The following is a 15812-nucleotide window of genomic DNA, read 5'->3' as shown; positions in this document are numbered from 1 at the left end:
TTGCTCTGTTACATTGTAAAGCAGACAAGGAATTCTTAGAGGCCAAAGAGATGAGAGTGAACAGTCTTAGACCTTGTTCTCCCCAAAAGACCTCTGTGTTACTCAGATGAATATGTTTGGTCGCAACAAAAAAGCAACTCAGAGAGCAAAAGGTTTATTTTGCTTTACAAGGTACAAGTCTGTCACTGAGGGAGGACATGGCAGGAACTCAGGGCAGGAACTCAGGGCAGGAACTGGAGGCAGGAGCTGATGCAGACGCCACAGAGACATGCTGCTTACTGGCTGGTTCAGTCTGCTTCCTGAAGGCATCCGGGGCCACCAGCTCGGTCTAGGCGTGACCCCACCCACAATGAGCTGAGTCCTCCCACATTAATCAATAATGAAGAAAACACCGACAGCCTGATTTTATAGCGGTAATTTCTTATTTGAGGTTCCCGCCTCTCAAATCACGTCAGCTTGTGCCAAGTTGACATAAAACCGGTCTGAATAACCCTCTTTATACCTGGCCTAGTTTGTTTTGTTATAGTATCAGAAAACAATTCAGTGTGGCTTGTAAGGAAGAGAGCTGATCAGATGTGTACACAGACAGGGCAGGCAGTATTCCTCATGGGATCACTGTTCATTTGGCTGTGGTGACTGGAACGTACGGATATTTGGGTGATTTTTACACACCTTATATTTAAATGGACAAGAGCATTTTCCCATCACTATATGGATAGCTGGATCTGGCAATCCCTCCGGAAATACTGTCCTCATCATGATAATTGCATCATAGGACCTCATGTCTTGGGGCCACTTAACTAAGCTTTGGCTAGTGAGATTAGCATGACAATAATGGGACTTTAGGACTGGTGGGTGCTACATGCCTGCCTCATGGTTGGCAGCACATGCCATCGTCATGTGTGGTGACATCTAGCTCCACTCCTTGTAACTGTGCAAAAGAAAAGGAGGAATAAAACCAACACTCGGCTTTTGTTTTACCCGGTGAGTCCAGTTTCCCAATTAAGGTCTTTTCTGACATCAAGAGTGTAAACCCCTGTTTTTAATTAGAACTCTGGGAGTAAGAAACTTACCTCTAGGCAGACAGAAATAGGTAGAAATACTATAATGATCAAGTCTGGCAACTGGACCCCTTTCACACAAACAGGAATGCAAGCCACCATCAAAAGTGTCTATTGAAGGTCGAAAGAGAATTTAGGTGAAAGGAATATTGATTAATCCAGAGAAGCCAAAACGGCTCTGCTCTTGTGGCAGACTCAGAGCTGTGGGATGCAGACACGTATTGTTAATAAAGGAGGCTAAAGAGCAGCACTGAAGTGGACAGAAAAGGCTGGGGGTGAAAAGGATCCTTCCATTGTCCCCTCTTTACTAGAAGCCCCACTGTATGCACTATTGGCTCCTGAACTCCTCCTTTGAGAAGAGAAGAATATCAAGGAGGAATCTGATGTCCGCAGGAACTATTTTGAAAGCGCCGCCCGCTGCTCTCCTTTCCCAGCTCGAGTGTATTCCATCATTTTAATTACTCCTTGTCTACCCCCTTGGCGCTTTCTCCCGCAGGGAAACCCAACTCTTAGTTTCTTTTGAGTATCTGAAAATGGAGCTGGAGGGGAAAAAAACGAGTGTCTTTTGATGTTCTTGCATGGGAGAGGTTTTTATCACCTTACACAGGGGTGGGGGGAGCTCCAATTTTCTCCATTGGGCACCTGAAGCTTTGATTGGAACATTGAAAGTGCATGTGAGTGCATGTCAGCGCATGTTAGTATATATTTAAACTACTTCGAGTGCATGTATCAATCAATAAGCAACAGTATAAATATTTTAAACATATGCAGATTAGGCAGGTTGAATCTGCATTCACCATGTTACATCATGAACACCGGGCTAGTTCTGTGTGACGAAAAGGAGAAATTGGACAAAGTTGAGTTTGTTTTCCTAAACAGACTAGTACATTTCTTCAACCAATATTTTGTTTTGGCTGAAAAGTGAAGTATAATAAACAAAGTGTCTAGTGTCTGACACTTCTCCCTGTCTGCCTGGGACACATATGGGTCCCCTGCACCCAACACAGGGCCTGCATTAGACCAGAGTCAACAGTTCAGAAGCAATTACACGGTGCCTACCACGCAAGAGGCGCTCAACACGTGGACTATGAGAGTACTCCCGAATTCTTAGAACAGCCTCACAAGGGTCACTAGAAGAGTAGGAAGAAGGATGGTGATCATTAAGAACAGAGAATTGGACCTAAAAATGCACCGTACTTCTGACCACGGAACAGCTACCCCACTGGGTAACTGGTCGCAGATGAAATGAGGTGAGATTAACTTGTAGCTTATGTCATTGCACTGGCTGTGACAATTTTCTGCAACAAACAGAAGTCTTGCTTCTGTGTGTAGTACATCTCCACCTCTGCAATAAAATATTTACAAACATATATGAATGCACAACTTCAGTCTCCATGGCCCTCAGGCCAATGGGTAGACAGCTGATGAAAAATACGGCCACTTCAACTTTCTAAAAATTAATGCTTCCTTCTTAAAGTGTGTTTAGGTCCTCAGAAAACTGGCCAAAAAGCGAGGGGTTGTCATTTACCATTTCCAGCCTTTGCCTGGCAAAATGACTCTAAGATTATGTTGTTTAAAACAAACGTCAGGCAAGAGATGTCACTTATCAGTCGTTATGTTTCTATTATTATACGTTTCACCCTGATCTATTAAAACTGAGATGTTGAACTTACTTGAATAACTCCCAAAGTTCAAAAGCTTCTGTAGAGGTGGGGATATGGCTTTGCCTACACAATGCATGCTGGCTTGAATTCAGATCCCCGACATGCACAGGAAAAGCTGGGCATGAGGGTGCCCAACTGCAGTCCTAGTGCCAAGGGAGGAAGAGCAAGGACCAGTGAGCTCCAGGTTCAGTGAGAGACTCTCAGTAAATGAGTTGAGGAAGACATTCACATATATACACATATGTATGCACTTCTGCACACACATGAACATATGCACAAATATCAAATCACATACATGAACATGCATATCTGCATATACCACTACACTGGTATCCGATATATATATATGTTAATAACAGCATATAATGTTTATATTGTTGTTTATAGTATGTGCATTACTGTATAGGCACTGCATTGCAGTGGTTTAATGAACTTATAAAGTCTTGGACTTAATGAACTTATAAAGTCTGTGACTTACAGGGAGATAACTTTCTTCTCTATGACAGTGTGTGTGTGTGTGTGTGTGTGTGTGTGTGTGTGTGTTGTCATAGGTCAACTTTTAGGAGTTAGTTCTTTTCTTCAAACCCATGGTTTCTGGAGATCACACTAAGATTGTCAGAGTAGGTGGCAAGCATCTTTACCCATTGACCTATCAACCCTGGCTAATATTTTTTATGGGCCAAGGACTTCTGGTAGTCCATCCATGACTTTCAGCAGATTGGGCTCATAGCATGTGCTCCGTAAATATTCAAATGGTTGCTGGCCACATGTGAGGATGGCTAGTGCTCTTACGAATTGCTGGCTTCCATCCAGTAACATCTGCTGCAGCTATCAGAAATTAGTTTCCTTTGCAATAAGCACGTGCATTCTTCTCTATTGGAGCCATGGCAGCTGCATGCAATGTGGAAAACCCACAGTTCTTTGGGAGGGTACTTTTGCTACCTTGAAGATTAATTCTTTATTATCTCCTGGCCAAGGCTCCCAGATTAGGCAGAAAGAAAGCCATTGTGTTTGGTTTGTAAAGATTTCCGATGTTGTTTTCATGAGTCAGACATTGTGGAATTAAACACTTTGTGTTATCTCATGAGTCTCTTAAGACGAACATTTTTGCTCCAGTTTAATATGCAACATGATTGAGAATATTTAAACACAATTTCTTGATAGTTTATACTTTAAATAAAGTCAGGAGAAGAATATAGGTTTGCTGAATTGCAAAATAAATGCTTTCCTATATATACTTGACTGTTAAAAAAAATCGCTTCACATAAGTCATACTAAATAATATAAGTTGAAGGTTTAGCATCCTTTAAGGCCATTTCTTTCACTGCAAGACATTATGGCACATCTCTGTAGCTAACTGCAGAGCAACTTGGGGAAAGAATTTTTCCATCCATAATTATATCAAACAAATGATTGTACAATTACATAAAATGTTAACCATTATAGTCTAGCCAGTGGCTTGGCTTCTCATCCAAACCTCACAATGAAATATGCAGACTTTCTGGAACCACATATTAAAATCTCAGCAGTTGAATCAGCTTTTCATCTTTTTTTTTTTTTTTTTTTTTTTTTTTGAGCGACTTAAATTTGGTCTTACGCAGCATGTCAGAGAACTCTAGGGAGGATATCTTTAAAGCCTAGTGTCAAAAGGTGACTACTTCACAATCATCACCTTGGCTTCAGACTCACAGAATCGCCTCTGTTCTCATTTATTTTTGGGCACACAGAGTCTTGAAGTGAGGTGTCCTGTTTTCATCTTGTAAAAAGAGATCCACCCCACACCGCATTGACTTCAGAGCAACAGCACAATGTTTGTGCGTAAAATGCCTTTGAAGGAATATCCTAACCAGATGTAATTCCAGCTCCTCTTTAATAAGTGTGTGGGCCCAGGGTGACTGTTTTGAGTCTCATCCAGTTGTGAAATCTGACATGGCTGTTGAGTGTACCAATTGCTGAAGACAGAGTCTAGCAACGGAAGAGCATCAAGTTAAACGGAGTAAAGCTAGACTAGGAGAGACAAACATCCCACGTTGGCTCTCAGCTGCAAGTTCTAGATGCTGTTAGGTACATAAAATTATGAATAGGTGTGGGACATGAGAAGAGGTAGAAGTGGACAGCGAGGAGAACACGGGGATGGAAGAAGTGTTGGTGAAGCGGAAGGTTCGGGATGCGAACACAGTTGAAACACACACTATACCTGGAAGAATTGTCTGTGTTAAATCCAACACTATATAGTGAATATAAAACACAACAATACAACACCCAGCAGCAACAGCCAACAGCAACACCCACCACCACCAACACCCAACATCAACAGCAATGCCACCAGCAACACCCAACATCAACATCCAACATCAACAGCAACACCCAACAGCAACACCCACCACCAACAACACCCAACATCAACAGCAATACCACTAGCAACACCCAACATCAACAGCAATACCACCAGCAACACCCAACATCAACATCCAACATCAACAGCAACACCCTACATCAACAGCAACACCCTACATCAACAGCAACACCCTACATCAACAGCAACATCCAACAGCAACACCCACCACCACCACCACCACCACCAACAACAACATCAACAACAATGACAACAACAACAACAACAACAACAACAACAACAAAAGTCAGGAGGTATCACTCAGTACTTGACCTCAACTCCCAGAGAGACAATTTGTATTCTGATGCTACCTGAAGGGTGCCTTAAGTCACCTAAGCTTTTGAAGATTAATTTTTTTCTCATTTAGAGTACAGGGTAAATGACTCCTCCCATATGACCACAAAAAAGCACTGAAAAAACAAAGGGACTTAGTCTGAAATCCCAGAATCACGTGTGTGTGTGTGTGTGTGTGTGTGTGTGTGTGTGTGTGTGTGTGTGTGTTTGTGTGTGTAAAAGAGAGAAGGGGGAAGTTTAGTTTTTCTGGTGCCAAGTTTGATACTTAAAGCCACAAGTCAAATAATTTTTTTTCCAGTTTTACAAGTCCCAGAAGACTGGAGGATGCTGTTTGCATTTGAACACCAGAACCTGGATCTCAGCACTTTCTCAGACCCACTTTATCCTTGTCTGAAGTCAATGAGATCAGAATAAAATCAAATAAACACTCAGTGCTTTGCAGACTATGGTGGTCCATGAGAGCACCAGAAATAAATCACATTGTCATATAAGACAGCAGGGACAATGGGACAATGGTGTCTTTCCTCTTCCCATGGATTTAGACAATCTTAACTGAGATGGACTGTTTCATGGGTCCAGGGAGTGAAAGGCAAGGACCTAACTCCTAATCCTATCCTTCCACAGGGGCTACACTGAAAACCAAACTGTAGGTCATCAACACTCAGGCTTTGGAACACCCCACTGCCTCTAGCAGAGCTATGGCGCTGCACTAAGATTGCTTTAACCCTCATCCCTTGGCCTTGAGTTTCTCATCTGCAAAAGAATAGTAATGACAGCTTGGTACAAATAGAGCATTCAGTCGCTTTGAGAAGCAGAGCATTCAGTCGCTTTTGAACCAGACTGCTAGGTTCAAATCCCAGTGTAACTACTTATGTGCGGTGTGATCCAGGGAAAAGAAAAGTGCCTCTGTTTTAACAGCTTATTTATTATCCCCAAGTTGGGTTCTCTCTGCAATAGAATAGAGCTACTGTAGCAATTAAATGAGCCCAGTTCATCATAGCTACATAAACAGGGCTGATGTGTGTGTGGTAAGGGCTAGTGAGATACTATTGTATAAATGTTTTTTGAGAAAGATTTAAATATTGTTTGTAAAGACACAGAAATAAAAATTGAAAACAATTATCTGATAGTCTGAGTCTCTTTTTGGTTCTATTAAATATAAAAATATCTTTCTCCACAGTGATTATGTTATGATGTTGGGATACTTTTTGTTTCCTTATAATTCTGCATTGCCTTTCCCATAATCTTCTCTCTCTGAAGATTAGATATTGGTGCATTTTAAATCAGATCTTAATTAAGATCGATGTTTCCTAATTTACTTAAACCTAATGCTATTTAATTAATCTCTACACCCAATTCTTCTCTCCCTCTAAATGTAAAAGCCAATGATTTTCACAGAGCAGAAAAGATTTACACATATTGGGAGGATGATAAATGTTCCAAACATTTGCTCAGGACAATTTCTGGTCCCATCTCTCCCACCCTTCCCTTGTAGCATCCATTTTAATGTCCTCGCCGTTCATTTATGCATTCAGCATTTATTGAGCAGACTCGCCAGGCACCATGATCAGTGGTGGGAAATAAAGATTCCGACACGTGAATGGTGTTTCCAGCTTACTGTTCATTTTCACAAGTATTAACTCCATCCGGTCCTCCGAGGGACTCACTTCACTTCGATGCCCGTTATTCCGTCCCTTTTAGCTTTGTGTTCTCTCTAAAGTTCCTTCCCTCAAGCCACTGCGGAGTATTCTCCAAGGGCTTTGGTGGGGATCCCGGATGCTGGTTGGAAAGCAGGTGGTAGGTAGGGATAGGATTAGAACTGTTTACAGGTGCTTCTCGTGTCTTATACATTAATTTCCAAGGTCCAAGTTCTGACAGCGTATGATCTCTCTTAGCAAAGTGCAAAGTCACATGAAAATAAATAGTGGCCATCAGTGTTTCCTTTGCTGAAGAACAGGTTGAGCCCAAACATGGGGATGACGCTTTTCGAAGCCTCTCTGGGTCACCATCCCGGGTGATTTAAAGAGCTATGGCCCACTTCGTCCCAGACACATCCAGGCCCACAAATCCCACCATTAAACTTACTAGGTCTTGTGATGGTAACCAATAGAAACAAAATATCAACTAGAAAACTATCCTCAAATAATTGTGTCATTGCAGATGACATAATAGTGTATGTAACTGGCCCCAAAATTTCTACCAGAGATCTTCTACAGCTAATAAAAAAGTTCAGCAAAGTGGCTGGATATAAAACTAACTCAAATCAGTAGCCTTTCTCTACTCAAAGGACAAACATGCGGAGAAAGAAATTAGGGAAAAGGTACCCTTCACAATAGTCACAAACAATATGAAATACCTTGGTGTGACTCTAACTAAGCAAGTGAAGGACCTGTATGACAAGAACTTCAAATCTCTGAAGAATAAAATCAAGGAAGATCTCAGAAAATGGAAAGATCTTCCATGCTCATGGATTGGAAGGATCAACATTGTAAAAATGGCCATCTTACCAAAAGCAACCTATAGATTCAATGCAATCCCCATCAAAATTCCAACCCAATTCTTCATAGACTTGGAAAGAGCAATGTGCAATTTCATCTGGAATAACAGAAGACCTAGAATAGTAAAATCCATCCTCAACAACAAGAAAACATCTGCGGGAATCACCATCCCTGACTTCAAGCTATATTACAAGGCAATTGTGTTAAGAACTACATGGTACTGATACAGAAATAGGCATGCGGATCAATGGAATAGAATAGAAGATCCAGAAATGAGCCCTCATGTATATGGTCACCTGATTTTGACAAAGAAGCTGTAAACATTCAATAGAAAAAGGACAGCCTATTCAACAAATGGTGTTGGTCCAACTGGCACTCAGCATGCTGAAGAATGAAAATATACCCTTTCTTATCTACAAAGCTCAAGTGCAAGTGGATCAAAGATCTCCACATTATACCAGATACACTAAAACTATTAGATTAGAAAGTAGGGAAAACCTTAGAACACATAGGCACAGAAGAAAATTTTCTGAACAAAACACCAATGGCTCAAGCTCTAAGGTCAAAGATTAACAAATGGGACTTAATGAGATTGCAAAGTTTCTGTAAGACTAAGGACACTGTCAAGAAAACAAAATGGCAGCCAACAGATTGGGAAAAGATCTTTACCAACACCACATCAGATAGAGGCCTAATATCCAAGGTGTACAAAGAACTCAAAAAGCTAGACACCAGAGGATCAAACAACCCTATTAAAAAATAGGGTACAGAATTAAACAAAACGCTCTCAATCGAGGAATATCGAATGGCTGAGAAACATCTAAGGTAGTGCTAGACATCCTTAGTCATCAGGAAAATGCAAATCAAAACAACCCTGAGATGCCACCTCACACCAGTCAGACTGGCTAAGATCAAAAATTCAGATAACAGCAGATGCTGTCGAGGATGCGAAGAAAGAGGAACACTTCTCCACTGCTGGTGGGATTGTAAACTGGTACAACCACTCTGGAAATCAGTCTGGCGATTCCTCAGAAAATTGGATATAGTACTACCTGAAGACCCAGTTATTCCACTTCTGGGCAAATACCCCAGAGAAGCCCCAACACACAACAAAGGCTCATGCACCACAGTGTTCATAGCAGCTCTATTTATAATAGCCAGAAGCTGGAAAGAAACCAGATGTCCTTCAGTAGATGAATGGATACAAAAATTGTGGTATATTTACACAATGGAGTACTACTCAGCTATCAGAAACAATGACTTTATGAAATTCTTAAGAAAATGGATGCATATAGAGACTATCATCCTGAGTGAGGTAACCCAGTCACAGAAGAACAGACATAACATACAGTCACTGATAATTGGATACTAACCCCAGAAAGCTCTGAACACCCCAGAAACAACTCAGACTATATGAAGTTCAAGAAAAACAAAGGCCAAAAAAAAAAAAAAAGAAAAGAAAATGAAAAACCACTGTGCTTAATCTTTACACACCAAGAAAACTGACTATTTCCAGGTTACAGCTTGTTTTACATGTACTTTATGCTCATTGTAATTAGTAAGATTTTAATGCATACTATCAAACCTTTAAAAAATCAAGTACTGACAAAAATGTATTCATATGCTTTTATGCTAAAATGCTTTTAAAATCTGCACATTTATCTGTTTTTTTAAAATAAAGTTGTTCAATTAAAAAAATAAAAATAAATTACTGGTATCTCAAAAAAAAAAAAAAAAACTTGTGTCACGGGTCTCAGATTAATTCACGGATGTCTTTCATTTGACCTGGTTTCTGTGGAGCTCGCCAGTGACTCTCCTGCAGGAATCAGCTTGTGGTGGACAAATGTGTCGTTTCAAGAGTTAGAGAGTGACAGCTGCATGCTGCCCCCCATAGGCACACACTGTCTCTCATGTTCAGTTGGCAGCTTTTCCGTTTACAGGACACAAGCCGATGACACCGCGTAGACTTGCACTATGAGACAAGCTTATTCCTGACCCAGACCCTTGGACTTGTCTGACGTCTGTCTAAATGCTACTGTTCTGGAACGTGTCTGACGGCTTTCTAGAATGCGACTGTTCTCAAGTGTGTCTGATGTCTGTCTAGAATGCTACTGTTCTCAGGTGTGTCTGATGGCTTTCTAGAATGCTACTGTTCTGGAACGTGTCTGACGGCTTTCTAGAATGCGACTGTTCTCGAATGTGTCTAGAATGTTACTGTTCTCAAGTGTGTCTGATGTCTGTCTAGAATGCTACTGTTCTCAGGTGTGTCTGACGTCTGTCCAGAATGCTACTGTTCTCACGCTGTGGCTCTCCCATCAGTCTCATCATCTGTCATTTTCAGAGGCACCTTCCCCAGATACTCTGCATTAGACATTATTCCCACATTTGTCCCTTTATTTCATCGCATGATTTATTTTTGGTATGTGTGATGTTTATTATTATCTAAACAGTGTGTGTGTGTGTTTGTGTGTGTGTAGTATACTCTCTAGGAGGGTAGTGATTATTTTGAACACAGTTCCTGGGACAAGGTGGTGGTCCTTGAATGAGTATAGGTGGAGTAAGTGAATGAGCAATGTCGTTATCGAACGGTTGTAGGGCCCCAGCTGTGTTCTAGACATCAGGGATATAGCAGTGAAGGAAGCTGACAAGCATTCCTGACCTCTTTGGATCTCACATTCTAATACAGGGAAAGAGACTTTCAACAAATAGGGTAGGGGAGGGAAAGATGCTGGGCTAATGTTGTGCTTCATTAAACAGGGTAATGGACAAAGGGGACCTGGGGAAGGGAAGAGGGGAAGAGGAGCTCACAGCGAGAGGGGGGAGGTGAGTCATTTAAGGAAAGAGAGAAGGGCCAATAGCCCTGAGAACCCAGCACATTCTTTGTAAAGTGTTGAGAGATGGGCCAGAGAAGCGTGAGTGGGTCAGAAACAAGCATGCGCGCGTCTGTCACGTCATTGGAAGGACATTGGTTTTGCTTTTAAGCACACCTGATGTCGGTCTGACTGGATCCTCGTCTCTGTCTGGTGACAGAAGACTGATGGGTGCCAGGGTAGAGGCAGTTTGGAGGCCCAGGCAATGGTCTGATGTGACGATGAGGGGATGCTGGCTTGGTCCTGAGGGGTGGTGGAGAGGCAGTGAAATCCCTGAGACCGGAGGGTCTTGAAGGAAGACATGCGGCATAGACTGAAACAATGAACAAAAGTAATGACCCAGTTGTGCCAAGGTAACACCAAAGTCTTTCCTTGGATTTACAGGAAAGTGACAGTTTCGTCAGTGCTGATCTATTACATGCAGCACTGGGACTCGGAACTTTCCCGTCATCTATCATTTATCCCAAAGAACAGGATAAAAATGGTGAAATATATTCAGCATCAAAAGTCTGTGCCGGCAATTAAGCCGGCTGGTCTGGGGCCTGATCTTGGTTCAGCTCTGAGACACGGGTGCAGTAATTGTTTGGCAGACATAAACATTTCAGAAATGAAAATGACACGCGGCCGTGAGAGAACTACCAAGTTCATCCGACAGTCATGCAGAGGGTAGACATCATTATTAAGACAGAGATCTTTCTGGGCTTGTGGTGATTGACATCCTGTCCTTCAAAGGGATCTGATAACTGTTCAGATGGCCAACTCCTTGCCTCTTGGCTGCTCTAAAGGAGATGTGGGTAGTCAGCCTTGAATTCTCCACAGCCTGGGACCCAGCAATGCATAAGAGCATTTAGTAACCCCATGGTTTCTCAGAGGCTCCTCTATCTAGGGCTTCTTGAATCCCTTACCTATTTATTTACCGAAAGCAGCGATCAGATAAGAACTCACAACTTTGAGATTTCAGAATGTGTCAAGTGCAAAGATGGAAATTTGAAAAGCAACCTGTCTCGTTCTTCTGGGAGAGCTCGGAAGGCTTCCAGGCAGAGGCAGAATTCTGTGGGCTGCGGTTTGTGCATGACTACAAACGTTGAAGAAGTAGGAGACCCTAGAGAGCATGGCTGAATCTAAAGGGCCTTCACATGTACCCACCCTCTTCTCTGGTGGATGCTCTTGTAAAGTACAGAAGAGAAAGATGGAGGGAGAACAGGGCTGCTGGACCTTTAAATAGCTCTTCAAGGGCCGAAAGTCTTTTTTTTTTTCTATATGTGCACTAACATTTCAAGGAACAAATAAAATATTAGTGGAATTTTTGCAAAACAATTAAATATTAATAAAATTACTGAAATAAATTTAATAAAAGAAAAATATCAGATTGGAATTTTCTGGTGAGATTCACTGATATCTGAAAGCAACCGGAGGCCTTGCGTCCCGCTCTTGGAGGCACTTAGTAGCTTTCATGGAGACGCAATATAAGCCCCCTCTTTGTGTGTGTGTGTGTGTGTGTGTGTGTGTGTGTGTGTCTGTGTGTGTGTGTGCCCACCCAACTTCCTCTCCTAGTCATTTCTGCTCACTGCGGTACTATGTTGAGGTTTTCTAACTAAGATTTTATGCACTCGTAAAATAACCTAACAGAGCATTTTCGCGAAGCATTTGCTTGTGGTTTCTAGGGATCTTTCGAGGCTATACGGTAGTCAGGTGAAAAATCTTTGGATGCTCTGGGGTTGGAGGGACCTCTGAGTCCCTTCAGAATTAGGGGATCCACAGAACTTCCAGAGACCAGGGGATGGATCTTACAGCAGCGCTCTGCACTGTTAGAAGCCGGTAGGTCTAGAGGGCGCTAGCCGCAGGCAACCAAGCTTTTCCACTCTGCCAGAAAGTTTCCAACCCCTCTGGAGTCCCCGGGTGCGTGCTGCGGTCAGCCGAGAAGGGCGGCGGGAGGGGAGCTGGGGACACAAGATGATCGCTTTAGAGGACAGCCACCTGGGGGAAGCGCCGAGGCCCAGACCCACTGCGGAAGAGGAAGAGGAGCTGGGCCGGGCAGTCGGGGGGCGGCGGGCGGTGACAGTAGGGTCGCCCCCCGGAGCGCGCGGGTCAGGGTGGAGCCAGCAGCCCGGAGCCGCGTCAGCGTTTAGCAGGCAAATGCATTCTCCGCTCCTCCCCCGCCCCACCCCGCCCCAACCCTCCCCGCCCCGGGAGCGAGCTCAGCCGCTCCGCAGCCGCCCACGCCTCCTGCGCGCCGCGGCGCCCGAGCGGGCGGCTCTACTTAAGCGGCGCGCGGGCCGCGACCCGCCACTCGCCTGGAGCGCGCGGGCGAGGCGGGCGCAGCGCACCGGGGCTCTCGTGGGCGCACTGCTGCGCGCTCGCACCGCGCGGCTCTTGGGGCCGCCCGCCGCCTGAGTGCAGGGCTCCCGGGCTAAGAACCGCTGCGGGCTTCCGATCGCGACCCCGCTCCCTGCCACTTGGCCCATCCCGGTCACCTCTTTTTTTGGGGGGGGGGCATGGCTCTGGCGGACAGCACCCGAGGATTACCCAACGGGGGCGGAGGCGGAGGTGGCAGCGGCTCGTCGTCGTCCTCGGCGGAGCCGCCGCTCTTCCCGGACATCGTGGAGCTGAACGTGGGAGGGCAGGTGTATGTGACCCGGCGCTGCACCGTGGTGTCCGTGCCCGACTCGCTGCTCTGGCGTATGTTCACGCAGCAGCAGCCGCAGGAGCTGGCCCGGGACAGCAAAGGCCGCTTCTTTCTGGACCGGGACGGCTTCCTCTTCCGCTACATCCTGGATTACCTGCGGGACTTGCAGCTCGTGCTGCCCGACTACTTCCCGGAGCGCAGCCGGCTGCAGCGCGAGGCCGAGTACTTCGAGCTGCCGGAGCTCGTGCGTCGCCTCGGGGCGCCCCAGCAGCCGGGTCCCGGGCCACCGCCGCCGCACTCGCGCCGCGGGGTGCACAAGGAGGGCTCGCTGGGCGACGAGCTGCTGCCGCTGGGCTACGCGGAGCCCGAGCCGCAGGAGGGCGCTTCGGCCGGGGCACCGTCGCCCACGCTGGATCTGGCTAGCCGCAGCCCGTCCGGGGGCGCGGCGGGTCCCCTGCTCACGCCGTCCCAGTCTTTGGACGGCAGCCGGCGCTCCGGCTACATCACCATCGGCTACCGCGGCTCCTACACCATCGGGCGCGACGCTCAGGCGGACGCCAAGTTCCGGCGGGTGGCGCGCATCACCGTGTGCGGCAAGACGTCGCTGGCCAAGGAGGTGTTTGGGGACACCCTGAATGAGAGCCGGGACCCAGACCGGCCCCCGGAGCGCTACACCTCGCGCTATTACCTCAAGTTCAACTTCCTAGAGCAGGCCTTTGATAAGCTGTCCGAGTCGGGCTTCCACATGGTGGCCTGCAGCTCCACCGGCACCTGCGCCTTTGCTGGCAGCACCGACCAGAGCGAGGACAAGATCTGGACCAGCTACACCGAGTATGTCTTCTGCAGGGAGTGAGCTCCCCACGCCCCTCGAAACTCCAGAGCCCACTTTTCTTCCTCCCCGCGGGGGACGGGATTATAGATGCCTTCGCTTCTTCCCTGTCCCCCATTCCTTCTGCCCCGCCCCCGACCCCCCAAATAGCTCACCCAGACCCGTCTGTCCCCCACTTGAGATTCTGCAGCCACAAAGCCTCTGGGCTTCGTCTTCTTCTTTGGACCCCACTAACAGAGAGAGTGCTCTGATGTAGCCCTTCACTCATGCTTCCTCGCCTCCAAGCACCCTTCCCCCAGATTGTCGTGATTAGTAGGACAGTGCAGGCGCAGTCACCAAGTACCTGGGAATGACTGAATTGTTCAGAACCGACTGCACCGTGGCCAGCGTGCAGTGCGGAGGAGTCTTTGAAATCTTAAACCCTTTTGACTCCATAGCGGTTTCAGAGACCAAACTGTGAGCGCTGTGTGGAGACAGTGTTTTAAAAGGTTGTTACAGACTTGATCCTCGTTAGAAAGATAAAGTTTTAGACAACCGAATGGAAGACCGTATGCTGGAATTAGGACCGCAAAGAGGCAGTTCAGAGAATGTAAATAAAGTGCTTTTTTGTTTCGTCTTTTTAAAGTTACAGGTAGAAGTAAATTCTAGTCCTGGCAGCAGGGGAGAGTTCTATTTACGCCCACACAATAGATCTCCTGTGGCTTAAAATTGTAGAAAGCAATCCTGCCTGCAGAGGCGCCCTTTCTCTTCAGCTGTTTGCCTGAGGTTTAGGTTTTGTTGGTTCGGGCAGTAGTACTTCTAGGCAAGGAGCAAGGAGCTGGAGGCAAGGCTGCCCAGGCCTTCAACACTGCAAGAAGTCACCTGGCAGTGACTAAGTAATGCAGGAGTGTTTAGTAGGGTCAGACAGCCCTTACTTAGGTCTAGGACTGTGGGAGGGTTGGGGAGGGAGGAAAGAGGGGAGGAAGGGCGGGAGGGGGTCGCGGGAGGAGGGGACATACACATTTATTATTTGAAAGTTGGAAGTTTGTATAATCCATTTGAGTACGTGCACATTAAAAAAAAAGAAACAGTACGTGTAAACTTAGATTTTATCAAGATTAGTAAAAGTCCCATCTTCAGCTGGAAGTCTATTTTGAGTCCTAAACTTAGTTGCTACTACTACTTGTATAACCTAACCAAAGAGTTACCTAGTAGAATTTTAGTGATTTGAACATTTATTTCCCTGTTGATTGTATCTCCTCATTTATAGCCTATTTACTTAAGCAAAAATAAGTTTGATTTTAGTTACTTAGACTTAAGATCTCTTATTATTAGTCGTAGTAGTATTTTTTTTTTTTTTTTAATTGCTGTTTTCTGCAAGCCCAGCAAGTGTGGACTACTGGGCAGGTCTGAAGAACGCTATTTCTTTCATGCGTTTGCTTGACGTTGCAGTGAAATCTGCTCAAATGACAGAGCTGAAGACAAATGTGAGCACCCGGGAGCTGCCCATCTGTAGATAGCTGTGAAGTGGAATGTGTTCCAATGGAGGCAAACAAATACTTCAGTGTGAGCCGAGCAATAACACGGTGTTTAGGT

General features: G+C 45.3%; 1 protein-coding gene across 1 annotated transcript; it reads left to right on the top strand.

Moving 5' to 3' along the window:
* Positions 1 to 13093: 13093 nt before the first annotated feature.
* Positions 13094 to 15155, top strand: KCTD12 (potassium channel tetramerization domain containing 12). Its single transcript, XM_080917379.1, has one exon. The coding sequence runs from the start codon at positions 13278 to 13280 to the stop codon at positions 14259 to 14261; it is 984 nt and encodes a 327-aa protein (XP_080773505.1). The 5' UTR covers positions 13094 to 13277; the 3' UTR covers positions 14262 to 15155.
* The last annotated feature ends 657 nt before the right edge of the window (positions 15156 to 15812 follow it).

This window comes from Micromys minutus, assembly GCF_963924665.1.
Source record: "Micromys minutus genome assembly, chromosome: 5".
Lineage (NCBI taxonomy): Eukaryota > Metazoa > Chordata > Mammalia > Rodentia > Muridae > Micromys > Micromys minutus.
Note: the sequence above shows the minus strand (reverse complement) of the source record. Positions and strands in the feature narration are given on the sequence as shown.